At 39.3% G+C, this 16,100-nt stretch overlaps 1 protein-coding gene across 1 annotated transcript in view; it reads left to right on the forward strand.

The window, feature by feature from the left end:
• The window catches only part of LOC126267346 (E3 ubiquitin-protein ligase MYCBP2), a 1,244,949-nt gene that overhangs the window by 195,974 nt on the left and 1,032,875 nt on the right, over window positions 1-16,100 (forward strand). Inside the window, exons 27-30 of the mRNA XM_049972469.1 lie at window positions 2,631-2,870; window positions 3,350-3,544; window positions 7,681-7,887; window positions 12,469-12,782. Of these exons, the coding sequence (XP_049828426.1) occupies window positions 2,631-2,870; window positions 3,350-3,544; window positions 7,681-7,887; window positions 12,469-12,782 (956 nt within the window). The remainder of the gene's footprint in view (window positions 1-2,630; window positions 2,871-3,349; window positions 3,545-7,680; window positions 7,888-12,468; window positions 12,783-16,100) is intronic.

Here is a 16,100-nt window from a genome sequence, read left to right on the forward strand (position 1 = left end):
CATAGATAACCTTAATAATTGAATTAATGCATATTCTCTTTTTGCAACATTTCAGACTTAATTGCATTTTGTTCTTGTATACTAGTAATTTTCAGTCATCATTAACTCTTACTTCATTGTTGACAATGGAAACACAACAATCTGTGCAAATTTTGGTACACCATAATTTTTGGTAATTATATGTAGTGGTCTGTCAGTAAAATTGTTTTAACTTCATGTAAGAACTGTTGTGCTGATGATAAGAAATGTATATATATTCTAAAAGCTATATATCCTGTTAAAATACCACACCATAACACATATTCTGATTTACATGATTACAGTACCAGAAATAAATAAAAAATTGACATCAGCAACCACAGAAAAGCACTGAATGAAAAAAGGGTGTCAGTATTCATGACTGAAGTTAGCTAATGCACTGCCCAGTATTGTCATAACTCTTCCCACAGTGACACTTAAGTTTCAGCAAAAGAAATTCTTTCTACAAAATCCATTCTACACATTAGATTGTTAAACTTAGAGTAAGAAGTGTTTTGAAAAAAATGTATATAAATAGCAGCAAACCATTTTTCTGTGACATATCCAGAAGAATATGTTATTATGTTATGTATCAAGGATTGTAACCTATGCTATATTTGTATATATGCCATGAAGTAGCAAACATCATACAATCCCTAAAAAATCTTAAATCTGTTGGCTGGGATAAAACTTCAACAAATATCATAAAGGCAGGAAGTGACAGCATTGCACCTCAACTCTGTAAAATAATAAACCAATCATTTGATGAGGACTGCTTTCCAGACAGACTGAAATATGCTGAAGTCTGTCCAATCTACAAAAAGGGAAAACATGATTTAGTACATTTCCACCCTTCCCAGTTTTCTCTAAAATAGTTGAACGAATAATATGTAATCAATTAGAAAAGTACAATAAGGAAGGTAATATTATTCTCAATAACCAATATGGGTTTAGGAAGGGACAAAACACTTTACAAGCTGTAAATGAACTAATCTCTAAAGTAAGTAAATGCCTTGACAACAGACAAAGTGTATCTGGTATTTTTTGTGACCTCTCAAAGGTGTTTGACACAGTGAACCATAAGCTACTGCTCCAAAAATTGGGTACCTATGGCTTCCATGGAAAATCTATTAGATGGTTTTCATCTTATCTCAAAAACAGATACCAAAGGGTGGTAATACATCAAAGGGGAGAGAAAATGTGCTATAGCTGAAAAGAAATTCACGCCGGCATGCTCCAAGGCTCGATATTAGGACCACTTCTGTTCTTATATTACATAAATGAGATGCCTAGCAAAGTAAATACAGATACAATACTTTACACAGATGACTCAACTGCTGTAGTCTTCTGCAAAAACACTGATGAATTAGTAAGGACCACGAAACAAACTCTACAATAACTTGAACAATGGATAAAAGATAATGCTATGAAATTAAATCTTGAAAAAACCCAAATCATACACTTCAGGACCAAACAAACTACTGAATGTATATCACAAATAGAATATTCAGGTAAAGAACTGACCACAGTTGATTCTGTAAAATTTCTTGGGATAACTTTAAATAAAAACTTGCAATGGATCGACCATGTGGACAGTTTACTGAAGAGATTAAATAGTTTAGTTTATGCAATGAGGGTACTACACAAAGTAACGGATTTAACTGTATACCAAGTGTATTTCACAACACTTATAAGATATAGAATAGTTTTTTGGTGTGCTGAAAAGACAAATCTCCTTTGAATCTTCAAACTTTAAAAAAAAAAAAAATCTGTGCAATGACAGGAACCAATAGTAGACATTCATGCAAACCACTATTCAAAAGCCTGGACTTCATGACAATCCCTTCCTTCTTCATATATGAAACACTTCTCTTTGAACAGAAAAACTCGCATCTGTTTGAAGGAAATACATTCACACATCCCTATGAAACTAGACATAAATGGCTCTGAAGATCAGAAATAAGATAAGGTCAATATTTGGGAAATCCACATTGGAGACCATTGGCACATACCTAAAAAGCAAATGTTATTATAATCTATAAGAATTTCTAAATGAATAAACAGCAATGTTATAGTTTCTGAATTTATAAATAGGAGTAGGGAGTAAGGATACAAGTACAAATGGTACACTTTCGAAGCCATATAGATACAAAGTATACACATTCACTGTATATTCATGTTTATAAATAGAATTATAGGTTGAATGGCGGTTTGTATCCCGTTCAGTAAATCTATTTTTCATATAGGTGTTTGAAGGCTATGGTAATGATTTGACGAGTTACAAAAAGATTTAAAATATAATGTTGTATTTTTATTGTAATAAGCAATGTATGTATTATGTATTTCCTGTAGTATATAAAATACTGCAACAACTTAGGTTAAAGACTGACGATTCACCAATGTTCTCAATCGATTGATTGTATAAAAACATGTTATGTGACAATAAAGTATCTTATCTTATGTAATGAATCGTTCAATGTAGAATATTATTATTGTTTGATATTACTTCTGATGTATAATTTGTGTCATTTAAAATTTTATTATAGAGTCTTGATAAATATTTATTAAGTCATTAGTTAAATGCAAGTGGTAATTGATTGTATTCATTATAGGCTCCTGGAGAAATTACAGCCAATTTGGATCAGTTGTTAAGTGCGGTATTAGCTGCACTGTGTAGTCCAACTGTTCGACTGCGTTCAACATTTCCTATATTATGTGGCACCCTGGATGCATCTGATGTGTCTCTCAGACGACAGCTTAGTCCCTCTGACAATACAGGTTTACCAATGGTTCCCAGTATTGATGGACACCATTATCCTATACTTGTAGAACAAATGAGCTACAGGAGTCAGGTAAATGTGTTGTTGGTTGTTACATATGGCAATTTCAGTAAAAGTGGTATTGGTTGTATAAGTGGAATCTAATAAATCAAAATTATTTTCCTTAATATTTATTTTATAATTCATTTTCCCCAGCAGTTTCATTATATTTTTCTTTCCCCATTTGATGAATGTGGGATCAAAAACCTACTGAAAATCTGGTTTATGTTTCATCACTGTACATTTTTTTCCAACTCAATAGATGACTTCTATTTCAGGCAGGCTGTATTATATAATGTGTTGATAGCTAATGATTTTTCATAGTTTGTGTGTTCTCAGTATTTTTTGTAATGTGGTTATCTGGCAGATTTCCACAAAATCTTCAAAAGTATTAATAATTTTTTTCCTTCCATAACCAAATACTGAACTGACTCTTAAACCATGACAAACATAAATAAATCTGGTTTATTTTATATTTGGTGAACTACCACAACACTTATTTTGTGTTCCAGCTGGAAGGTAGTTGCATAGTAAATAACTGGGTCTTCAGAGATGTTCTTGACAGGTTACTGGATTTAGTCACTATTCCCGTAAAGCAAGCACTGTGCCAGGAGAGAGTGACTCGCTCCCAAGAACTAATAAAGAATTGCTGTCACCTTCTGGCACGTATAATTGCAGAGTTGGCATCTCAGTCAAGTGGAACAGATGTAAGTATATGTCTTTGGTAGTATGCTGTTCATACAGAGCAGTGAATATGCATAATGTGTGGTAGTACTGGTTGAATGTATTTTCTTGGCCTTTGTCTTGCTATAAACATAGTTCTAGCAAACTGATAATTATTTGCATACATTTACTTAAAATAAACTTGCATCTTCCAAAAATTCAGCGTTTTTTAAACACTTGTTACCTACCTGTATCACACTATGATTAAATTTAACATTATCCTAAATATTTCCCCTGCTTCCCAGAATTCATTAAAAGATGCCAAAATAACTCATGTAGTGTACATGGAGTGACTGTTTGGACCCTTTCTCTTCATTTGATGTATTATTACCCTGGATGACAGAAGTAACCTTAGCACATCTTATTCCAGTCACATAATAGGCACACCCTATCAGACGCAGTGCCACCTGTGAAAGAAGTCAAATCGTGTATTAGCTCTGCTGTAACTTTTCTCACAGTCTTCTCTATGGGCATGACGAACAACCAGCTGCCCACTCAAATGAATAGCCACAACCAAAATGAAACCAAGAGCAGATTTGATCACCCATTGGGGAACAAGTTGCTCAGCTTCAAAGGTGGCTTTAGAACCCTTGCCATTTGGACATCTATCTGTCCTCCCCTTATATCAGTTTCTCTGAATTATGTAAATGAGATTTGATCCTGCAACACATCCTCTGAACCCACAGTCCTCCTAGCCTCAGTTTCTGCTAATCCCCTGTAACACCCCTATTTCCACCAATTAACACAAGAGTCTGCCCCCCCCCCCCCCTGCTACCCCCCTCCCATCCCACCCTCATGCCAATTCACTCATTCCACATTCTCACTCTCCTCCTCACATTTCCTTCTTTCTGTGTTCTATCTCCTAGCCTTCACATCATTATATGCAACATGCAGTTTCCCCTGTCTATACTAGAGCAAGTTCGCAGGCACCACATTCCCATCCTGTGCACCCAATGACTCCCCTCCCAGCTGACAACCACCTGTGTGTACAGACCTCTCTCCCTTTTGTCATCTAAGGTTTCAGTCAGTATCTTCAGGAGCTAACTAGTAGAGAGAGAGAGAGAGAGAGAGATAGGGTGCACCCCCTTCCCCCTGCCACTCCCCCACACACACCCTCACACCTACCTTCATTACCCCAGAGGGATGTTGTCAGGACAAATGGATGAGTGGAGACAGAAGGTGGTGACAGGGAGGGTTAGGGAAGGATGGCTGACTGCTGAGAGGGAGAGCTACGAGGTGCATGGGACTCAGATGTGGCAGTAGTGAACTCATTCCAGTTGCAGGTAGTGGAAGTTGGATAGAGAACACAGTGATGTAGAGGATTGGATTGCAAGTGGGAGATAAAACAAAGGAAGAGGAAGTTATGGAGAAGAAGGGTGTGAATGCAGGGTGATTGAACAATCACGAGGCAAAGGTAAAGGTGGTGTGGGCCAGGAGCAGATATTGAGACCAGGAGGATTACAGGATTGAAGGATTCACTGCATTTTCAGCTCGCATCTACTTAATTCAAAGAAACTGTTGTTTGGGGATAAGGGCCCGAGAACAAGAGAGGTGTTCAGAAACTAAGTACTGTGACCATAAGAGGTTGGTTTTTAGGTTTGACAGCAATGAGTGCTAGAGGGGGTTCCCCTGACCAAAGCAAGCATCACAGCAATATCATAGTAAGTAAACTCACATTCTAGTGTCCAGCTCTGTGAAAGATGTTGGTAAGAAATCCTGCCAAGAACAAGCCACATGCTGTGATCTGCTTTCTGTTTGCAGAAGGACTAATGACTGCCAAAATATTTTTGCAAATCAAAATGGTACAGTGAATATTATGAACAGAATGATTGTGCGTAAGTGGTGTAGGGAGTTCAGTGAAGGCAGAACAAATGTTCATGATGATTAGAGAGATGGAAGACCTTCCATTTTGACTGTTATTTGGTGCAAAAAATGTAACAAACTGTCAGTTAACAATGGATGAAATTTCTACATTGTTTCCACAAGTCTCCAGAACTCTCTTATATGAGACACTCAGTGAAATGCTGGGATAGCAGAAATTGTGGACAAGATAGCTTCCAAAACAGCTGACAGAGCAGCAGAAGAAACATTGGGTCAGTAGCTTCCGTGAGTTTCTTGAGTGACTTGAACTGTAAGGTGAACATTTTCTGAACTCTATTGTGACCGAAGATAAACATGTGTGGCTCGTTACATACCTGAGACTAAAAAACAGTCTCACAGCAGTGTCACACCAATTTCCATGTGCCAAAAAAATCAAAATTGCAATTTTGGAAAAAAAAACTCATGGCCACAGTGTTCTGGGAGGGAAAAGGCATCATATTGGTTGAATTTCTGCCCCAGGGGAAGACTGTCTAATTCACTCTTTGCCTTTACAAATGTCTGCTTGTGTCTGTATATGTGCAGATGGATATGTGTGTGTGTGCGAGTGTACACCTGTCCTTTTTTCCCCCTAAGGGAAGTCTTTCCGCTCCTGGGATTGGAATGACTCCTTACCCTCTCCCTTAAAACCCACATCCTTTCGTCTTTCCCTCTCCTTCCCTCTTTCCTGAAGAAGCAACCGTCGGTTGCGAAAGCTAGAAATTCTGTGTGTGTGTTTGTGTGTTTTATTTATTGTGCCTATCTACCGGCGCTTTCCCGCTTGGTAAGTCTTGGAATATTTGTTTTTAATATATTTTCACAAGGATATTCTGATGCTCTAAAAAAGTTCAAAAGGAGCATTCAAACGAAAGGAGGAGAATGCTGACAGGAGGAGTTTGATTGTTGCACAACAGCGCCTTCCTCACACAGCCTTAGCCACCGAGGTGCTCTTGGACTCATTTGCTTGGGATGTTTTGAACCACACCCCCTATTCCCTCTGACTTGGCTCCTTCAGCTTATCGTGTTTTCACCTCCCTGAAGCTACACGTGAGGTGTATTAAATTTTCAATTGATGAGCAGGTGCAGATAGAGTTTCTGAAGTGGGTTCATGCAGAAAGACAGCTTGTTGGTTGTCACATGACAACCAACAAGCTGTCTTTCTGCATGAACGACCACTGACAAACTGTGGCCAAAAAACAAGTGGACAACCCTGTAGCTGAACACGCTGCCAAACATGGTACCCCTCTTCTCAGTGACTGCTTAACAGCCTGTACCATATGGATCCTTCCCACCAACACCAGCTTTTCTGAATTGCGCAGATGGGAACTTACCCTGCAATACATCCTACGTTCCTGTAACCCCCCTGGCCTCAACCTTCATTAGTCACTGTCCTGACCCATCCAGCCCCCTCCCTGTTCCCATTCCAGCACTACATGCCGTCATTTCACCATCACACCCCATCTTTTAATTTTTTTTATTATTATTTTTATTTTTATCCTTTCTGCTACTTACCCCCTCCGCACCTTCTCTCCTGCCCTCCGTCTAAACTGCAACACTTCACTGTTCGCCACTCCCACCATACCATCGCTCCCCTTCCCCGCCCCAGCCTCCTCCTTACCCCCACTCAGTCACCACTCCCATCATGGACTGGTGATGCTGCTCGCAGTGTAGCTTCAGCTCTCTGCGACTGCAGACGTGTGTGTGTGTGTGTGTGTGTGTGTGTGTGTGTGTGTGTGTGTGTGTGTGTGTGTGCGCGTGTGTGCCCTATATGGTGAGTGCCAACTTTCCTTCTCTTGTATTGTTAAAAATGAAACTAATAAGCACTGAATGTAACAATAATTATTTACACCATCAGATCAACTTAAAAGTGCAGCCTAAGTCAATTGTATTGTAAATAATTCTCGCCACATTCGGTGCTTACTAATTTCATTTTTCTATCTTGCCCCGGTTATACAAGCCCCATATTGCTTTAACATCATTAAAAGTGTATACTACCATCTGATGAATAGCTATGTGATTCAAAACTGATCATGCTAAATAAAAATTGAAGCATCACAAAAGGCTGCTCGTTGCAGTTGTTTCTAGAAACATTCATACATCACAGTCACAGTGCTGCACATCCATAATGGATTAAAGTTAGATAATGTAGTGATTATTCTCTTCTAATTCTTGCATGAAGTCTGCCTGAGTACTTTTTATTACAATTTGGCTATCATCAGTATTTGTTGACTAACAAGTATATATATGTGCTAATGTTTCATAGGAGGACATACAGGGGGCATGTGGAAGAGTTCTTCACACATTGCCATCTCGGTTCACCCGCACCAATCAAAGTCGTACATGGAACACAGGAAATGGGTCTCCTGACGCCATTTGCTTTTCTGTTGACAGACCTGGTATAGTCATTGCCGGTGTCTGTGTTTATGGAGGTGCTGGCACTTATGAATATGAACTGGAACTTTTAGATGATGTAAGTAACAAATAATGACACTTCAGTACCATATGAAACACTAAAACATTTATAATTTCTTATTATATATACTGTTGCTTGTACTGTTCTTTTTTCATAATATGTTGTACCTGCCTGAAAATTAAGTTGTAGAGCTACCATCTGGTAATTGCTACAGAGATCCACATGACATGGATAATGAAGCAATTATTATAGTCATAGTCCTGTTGCTGAATGTGCTGCACATTACAACACCAATGACTTTAGTTGCTACACAATGTCCCAGACCTAAACCTCTGCTAGTATCCTTCTCATTTTCTATCGGTATCACCACTTTTCCCCACACCCTAACCTTTTCTCTCCTATCACTTTCCCCACCACTTCTCTCATATCCAAACATTGTGCTTACCCTTACCACATTCCGTCACCATCCTGCCATCCCATCACTTTCCTAGCCACTCCTTCCTCCCTCTCTCCCTTCCTCCCTTCCATCTCTCCCTCTCTACCTTCTTCCTTCCCTTCCCTCCCATCTTTCTTCCACCTTCCACCCCCCCCCCCCCCCCCAATGTAAATAGGCTGCTAATAGCAACAACACATTTATAACAGTTGTCAATGAGTTCACAGGACTGCGCAGGGAACATACGGATATGATATGCCATATCCAGCAAAAGTCACTCACTGATAATTAGATGCTGCAGAGATACCACATTGAAGAGATGTTGATTGCTATGTTTAATCCATTATTCTAAATAGCCTCAGACATTATCTGTGTGACTGAGAGTGAGTGATTTAGTGGATTAGTTGTGGGGTAATAGATTGCCTGAGTGTTCATCAAACCATAAATGTATGTGTGCAGTCCTGTGAACACAGCTGTGGTCATTTTGGAAGCAGGAGTATTCACAGCATTCTCATTGTGAAAATATAGAAGAAATGGCAACACATGGTCACCAAAAGTTGTGTAATAAATGTTCTGATTCATGTCCATGGCAGCCTGAATTAGAGATACCAAGTCACGGCACGAAAACACCCCCAAAACATTGTGAAACCATCTTTGGCTTCAACTTAGCTCTTCACACATTGCAGGTTAAATACCTCATTGGGTTGTTGGTGTAATAGATGTCTTGCATCATTAAAAAAATAGGCAAAATTGCAGCTTGTTGGACCACTCTATTGCATCAAATCAGCTATTATCCAATTTATGAGTTGTTCAATCCACTGGCAATGTGCAGTTTTATGTGCTATTATAGGCAGTGGCCTTTTGCAAGATACTTGATTTAAATATCATTGCATGTAGTTATCTTGACAATCTCAGCTCAGAAAGTAGTTGAGAATAACCAGCATTCACTGACAACACTAATTCCTGTTGGGTTTGAAACCAATTATCTACATCTGTATCTACACTATGGCAGTAGGTATGCCCCATTGTACTAGTTATTATGGCTTTCTCTCATTCCGTTCCCTTATCAAGCATGGGAAAAATGATTGCTTAAATGCCATTTTGTGCATTGTAATTAGTCTAATTTTGTTTTTGTGATCTCTGTGGAAGCGATACACCGTTCATTGTATTATAGTGTTACAGCTCGGTTTTGGGTCATGTTGTTATCTGGAGGTCAAACAGGGAGTGAGAATGAGTGATCCTGTAGAATACTAATGAATCATCATTCAACTAACAGTAATTAATTAGCAAGAGTTTTACGGTCAGTCTTTCTTCTTCCTGGTGCTGCCTACCAGCAACCGTGCTGAGTCTGTTCTGCTTGAAAACATGAGGTGCTTGAAAACATGAGGTGGCATATCAGTGCCCAGCAAGGAACTTGCAGAGCACATGTCCTGTATTGCCTGTGACCACCGCTGTGGCCCCTTGCAGGAGGATGTGACAGCCGTGCATCCCCGCAGCCTGGCATAGCTGTGGATCTCCATCAAAGCTTCAGCCGTCTCGATGAGTGAAGCTTTGCTTAGACTCAGCCTCAGAAATCTGTTTGTCCCTGTTGTTTGTTGGGATGGCATCCAGTTGGAAGACCCAGCAGCAATACAAGGGACATCCGGTAAGGCAGTAGTTGTACTGCTCCGGCAGTGGTGACACAGGTGCCCAGCACCTGAGTTGAACAGCATGAAAATGGGCAGATCATTTCTTCATCCACAGAAGATTAGCTTGACCCCCACCCTCAGTCAGTCATCATAGTGACTGGCAAGTATGTGGCTTGGAGATCAGAAGTCTGCTCCACAGCTGAACAGGTGTGGATTTGCAGCAATGGACTCCAAGCTGACTACAGCTTTTAAACACTTGTTGAATTCACCAGAGCATTCTAAAATTTGACCAACCTGGTCTCCTATAAGTATCTGTAATGGAGATAGAATGACCTAACTCTGAGAATGAGAAGAGCAGCAATGACATGATTCCCCTCCACCCTCCTCCCCACCTCCCCTCCCTCTCCACACACTCACATACACACTGGTCACCAAATATGCTCTCATTTTCTGTGCCTGTCAGCACTCTTGGCTGCATAGTGTTCAATTTCAGGGTTTCAGAGTGTTCTTTTATGCAAAGTTTGCATCCTGAAAAGTGTTCTTATGATGTCTCTAAGTGAAGTTACCATATTAGCCTCATTATGGCAGCACATTCCATCTGTTGCTCACTGTTGTTGAAACACTTAATCAGTTGGCCTTCTCTCATATAGACTGGTCCTCAGGAGCTTGGCATTCATTTTCTAGGACTGGGCTCAGTGACCCTGGGGTTCCTGAACTGGGGACTGGTAAGCACTGCCAGTCATCTGTCACAGTAAGCTATGAGAAAACTTCAGTGATCAACATGCACACAGTGGTGGGAATGGGGATCTTGACTTGATCGCCAGATCATGAGGATGGTAAAAACTTCTATAAAAGCCTCTTCAATCTCAAGATGTGCTGCATGCTGATGAGGTACATAGCAGTTGAGGTGAAACAGTCGTTAGCAGGCAACCTCTCGGGAACCCATCACACTTCAATTGTATAAGGCTTACCTAGGCCCGTGGGGCTCTATCTGGGTGGGGTTTTATTTCCCTAGATGCTCATGGGACCAGGATGGATCCTTTGAAACTTTCCCTTCCCTTCACCCAGTGGAAAGTATGTGCCACTAGAAGGTACCAACGTGCATTCTAACAAGAAGGCTCAGGTAGTTAGTCCTCCTGACTCAATCAGCTGTAACAGAATGCAAGCTGTTTGTCAGAACATCTTCATAATAACTAAAAGAAAAGAGGGCATTTTCAGTTGCGTTTCACCATTCTACATAAAGAAAGGTTTAAAGGGTCTTGCTGCAACCTTAAAATCTGTCAAGTGCTTGTGCAATCGGACCATATTGGTTGAAATGTCTAATTCCCAAGTAAAGAACCTCTAGAAAGCTCAGTGTTTTGGGGAGTATGCAATTGAAACTAAACTGCACAACACCTTGAACTACAGCAAAGGTGTTGTTACTTCCAGTGATCTGACATACCACAAGAAGAACTGAAAGCCAAGTGGTTCCAGGAAGGCATTGTCAATGTGCAAAACATTATGAAAAGGGTGGATCATGATCTTGTCAAATCAGACTCTTTTATCCTTACATTTAACAAAACCAAACCTCCAAAGCATGTCAAAACAGGTAAGCATACAGCCTTATGCGCAGTTTTAAATGCCAGCACTTTGGCACACTACCCTTGGTTGTAAGGGAGAAGCCACGTGTGGCAAATTTGGTAAAGCTGCCCACAATGGAGTTGGTTAGTCCTCTCCTCCGATGTGTGTCAGCTGCTCCAGGGGTCACCCTGTTTGGAGTAGGGATTCAGTGTCTTCCTTGAAGAACAGAAGATCCAGGAGATAAAAATGACAAAGCACATTATGTATGGTGAAGCCAAAAAGATATACGAGGCCATGCAGCAGACGATGTGTGCTGCCTCCTTTGCCTTCATTCTTAGACAGCCAGTCCAGAAAACAGATGCTGCTATGCAAATGGAGGTTGCTAGTGTTGGCACTAGTGCCTGTGTTTGGCAGTTCACTTGTGCTGCTGCAGTTGCTTTGTAGCCTGCCCCTCCCAACAGAACTTCAGAAAAGACCATGGTTGCTGACATTGTGGAACTCAGTGCCCATCCAAAGATGTAGTCTTGTCCACCATCCAGCACTGCCACTACCACTTCTTAGATGTGACCCATCTTTTCTGCAGCAAATCCTTGCTCCTTAGTGTACTAGTGTCTAGTAGAGTCTTTATGGAATTTTAAAATTTAGGGATCATATATCTGCAGACTGAGTTTTATCACATGAAAACTTTCTTGGATGGCATACAGTCATGGTACTTCAACTCAGAAAAGCAAACCTCTAGATTTTAAGTCTCAGTCCGACTCTTTGAGTTAACCTGTTAACAAAATCCAGAATTGTGTGTTCATTTCCATTTCTACATTTTGTTCCATTCTTATACTATTTATTGTCAGCAGTACTGCAAGTAACGTTATTTAATTAGAATGTGTGAAATCTTCAGTCTTTCAGGACAGGTACACTTCCTGCAACAAAACTGATTTCAGCTACTCCAACTTCTGTATGTTTTCCTTTTTTTAAATTTGGACACCAGTCTTTTATAATCATCATATTTACTACTTTCAGCAAAATAGTGTTGGCAATGATCCATCACATACACAACGATGGAACAGTCTGGAAATGGCACGTGGAACATTTGGTCCAGATGATTGTGTAGCTGATGTAGCAGAAATTAAGTTTGACAAACCAGTGCCCATAAAGGAGAATGTAAAGTATGCAATTCGACTGAGAAATCATGGAGGACGTACAAGCAATGGTGATGGTGGCCTAAGTTCTGTAAAAGGGCCAGATGGGACTATATTCATGTTCTCTACTTGTTCCCTCAGTTTCAATGGAACAACACAATCAAGAGGTCAGATCCCTCAAATATTATATTACAGGTGAGTTAGCTGTACAGGTATTAAGTACTTTAAATATACACAGAAGATTGACCAAAATAATTTTAAGAAGATAACAAAACCCAAATAGAGAAAGTTGCTGAAGGCAGAGTGGTAATGACTTGCAAGAAAAACCACTAAGCCCTACAACATAAGTAACGAAAAAATAGAATTGGGATGGGCATGCTCAACAATTAGAGAAATTAATGTAGGCTGAGACAAGCTGTTCAGCTGAAATCAAGCATTCTGGTGGAGAGCAAATTCATGTAAAAAAAATCTGGGTGTTCTGTGGTTATTTATTTACAGTTTACACCAATTTCTGGCCTACAAAATCATGAGATCCGATAAAAGTGAAACCAGTGGTTAAAATACCATATAGAACAGAAGTAATATTTCATCTTTGTGATAAAAATACTAGTATTTGCTCTAAATGTGAGGACATAACACCTAAACACAATATTTAATATGACCCACCCAGATAGTGGAGCGCATTAAAGCACCTGTTTCCAGGACACTGGGAGGTGCTGCAGCCTCTTGCATTAACAAATGGAGCTGGTGTGCTGGCCAACCTGGATGTGGTTCTTAGGCAGTTTCCCACATCCATTTACATAAATGCTGGAGTGGTTCCACAGTTGCACAAATGCTATAAGAAATGAAGTCACATTTCACCATGTGATATCCATTAGACGCTAAATGTAAATGGATTCCTCCTAGAAGGGAGGGGGCGGGAGGGGATATGGGATCAGGCAGTAGCTTTAAAATGTCTTTGGGAATGGTGATGCCATCATAATAATAGCCAATAAACAGGTATGATTTTCTGCGAAATTGGAAACGTACCATACCATTCCCAACCTAGCATTGGCAGTGTATGGGCACTGATATGGATGGATGGATGGATGAAGTATTTAAGGAATAAGAGCAAATTAGAGGGATCAGGTTCTGTGAAGATCATATGGGGAAATACAAAAGCATTCTAAATTTCTGTGGGCTCAGATTAGTGATAGTTGGGGCATTGCTTGTTAAGGATCTTCATGCAAGTTCAAGTTCAGCTATTTCTGCTACATATCTGATTGCTGGTTTTAATGATGAAAACATCAGTTTGTTTACTTTGTGTATTCTCATTTCTTAATATGATACAGAATAATATTCTGAGGCAATTCTCCACTTAGACATAAATTTTCATTACAAAAATAAAAATACTGTGCTAAGACAAGGTGATGGCTTATCTCTTGTCCTCTATGTTCTATAAAAGTATTTCATTAACAAGGTATAATAAAATTTTAATGTACCATGTTGTTAAATGAGACTAAAAAGTATAAAATAATTGCTCCATAAAATTTGTGCTTGTGAATTTATTAATTGCTATGAAAATACTTGTAAGCTTTATATTGAAAAACGCGAGGTGAACGATTCATGCATCAGTTATGCACCACACATTTTTCACTGTAAATCTTGCAAGCATTTTTGTAGCTATTAAAAATTCCCAATCACAAATTTCAGGATTATCTATGTAGGGTTGGGAATTGTATGGGGCTAGGAGAAATTCTTTTATACTTTTTAATCCAATTTAAAAATGTCATGTATTAAAATTTTATTTTTATTTAAATAATTACTTTCTACTTTTTAGGCTTGTGTTCAGGAAATTTTGCAGTGGATTTTAAACATATTGATGAGATTACAAGAAAGGCATAGGATTATTTCAGTGTCTTTTTCAGCTCATAATATCTGAAATAGAATATTGTTATACCTACTTACTAATAATATAACAATCTGTTTAATTGTTATTTTCATAAAAAATAAAATAAAGAAGCAGGCAAAATTAATTTTCTATGATCTTTTAATAAGTTTTTCATTTCAGCACTAGCTTTATACCCACAACACAACACTTGTATGCATATGTCACATATATAGCACATCTCACACCTCACATATATAGTGCGATGACATATGTTGCACCACTGAAATGCAATGACTATTGTTGTGGTTTTCCCTGACAAAGCTGTAGAGAGAGGTGTACCGATAGTTGTACACACATCACTGGAAACAGTAAGGGCACCATGCCATCTATACAGTTGAGACCCAGCTCTACATACAGCATCTTGATAGATATTTCCATATATGGAGCCACCAAGGAAAATGAACATTGTCAGATTGTATTTGTCATCATCTTTTGGCCCAGCATCTAATCAGATAGAATAAGGTGCCATTGATTGTGTAAAAGTATCACCCTCGGTTTACACATACAGTCATTTGGGCAGCAGCCATTACGTTTCTGATATGTTAAGGTCAGTGGCTTTGCCCTATCTAAGAGGTCCTCACAACGTTACCTTTCAACAAGATAACGGAATACTGCACGCTGCCTGTGCTGTCTTGACCTAATTCAACATGAAAGGTGTCCAACTGCACTTTTCCAGATCTATCTCCTACTGGAAACAGCTGGTAACAGGTTAACAGAGAGACTGTCATATGACTACTCACCATTCACTATGATTTATGAATTGTAGTACAGACAATAAAACATAGATAAAGCAGCTTGGAATAATATATTAATATTTGTCATCCAACCTCTGTTCAACTTGCTGGCAAAGGTTTCACTCTGTGGATTAAATTATGCATCCTGCATAGTCCCAAATCACATACTATACTGCAGAAGCTAATGAGTAAAATTTTGTCATTTTCTATGATTCACAGAACTGTAATCTTAAGGTCATCAGTATAGTGATCCCTTAGGGAATAAACATGCTGCAGGGTAGCATTATTGGTAATGGTGAAGTTCAGAACTCCACCACAGAACACCCTACAGTGTATAAAACAATAGACAATATTGCTATTAATACCTCTAACTACGTAGGTGCTCAAGTCGTCCTGCATGGTGCATCAGAACGAATGGCATTGACGGCAGGTAATATGATTTACCCACGTCTGTATTGTAGACCTCTGCGACATGAAATGTTCGGTACACGATGACGTCACGGCTGTTAAAGCTTTCAAGGCCTGCAACTTTGTCGACTTTTGGTCCACGGACGATGGCAACGGTTACCCATCCGTTACCATGCTGCTGGGTATCATTATTCGTAATGGTAAAGTTAAGAAGACAGCGTCAGACAGATCAGTATAGTGATTATTTTATCACCTATCTCTGTAGTTTTATGACAACTGAATTGTGGTTACTTTCCTTTAGTTCCCTTAGGAAATAAACATTGGAAGACAGAAATAAACAATCTTATCTTTGTTTTCCAATTGTCTATTTTCTTCTGCAAGTTGTCTAGAAGTATCTGGTCATTAATTATTGCACCTGTGGCTGTCCTTCCATGTGACCAA

Source organism: Schistocerca gregaria, chromosome 4 (genome assembly GCF_023897955.1).
Source record: "Schistocerca gregaria isolate iqSchGreg1 chromosome 4, iqSchGreg1.2, whole genome shotgun sequence".
In the NCBI taxonomy this organism is placed as follows: domain Eukaryota; kingdom Metazoa; phylum Arthropoda; class Insecta; order Orthoptera; family Acrididae; genus Schistocerca; species Schistocerca gregaria.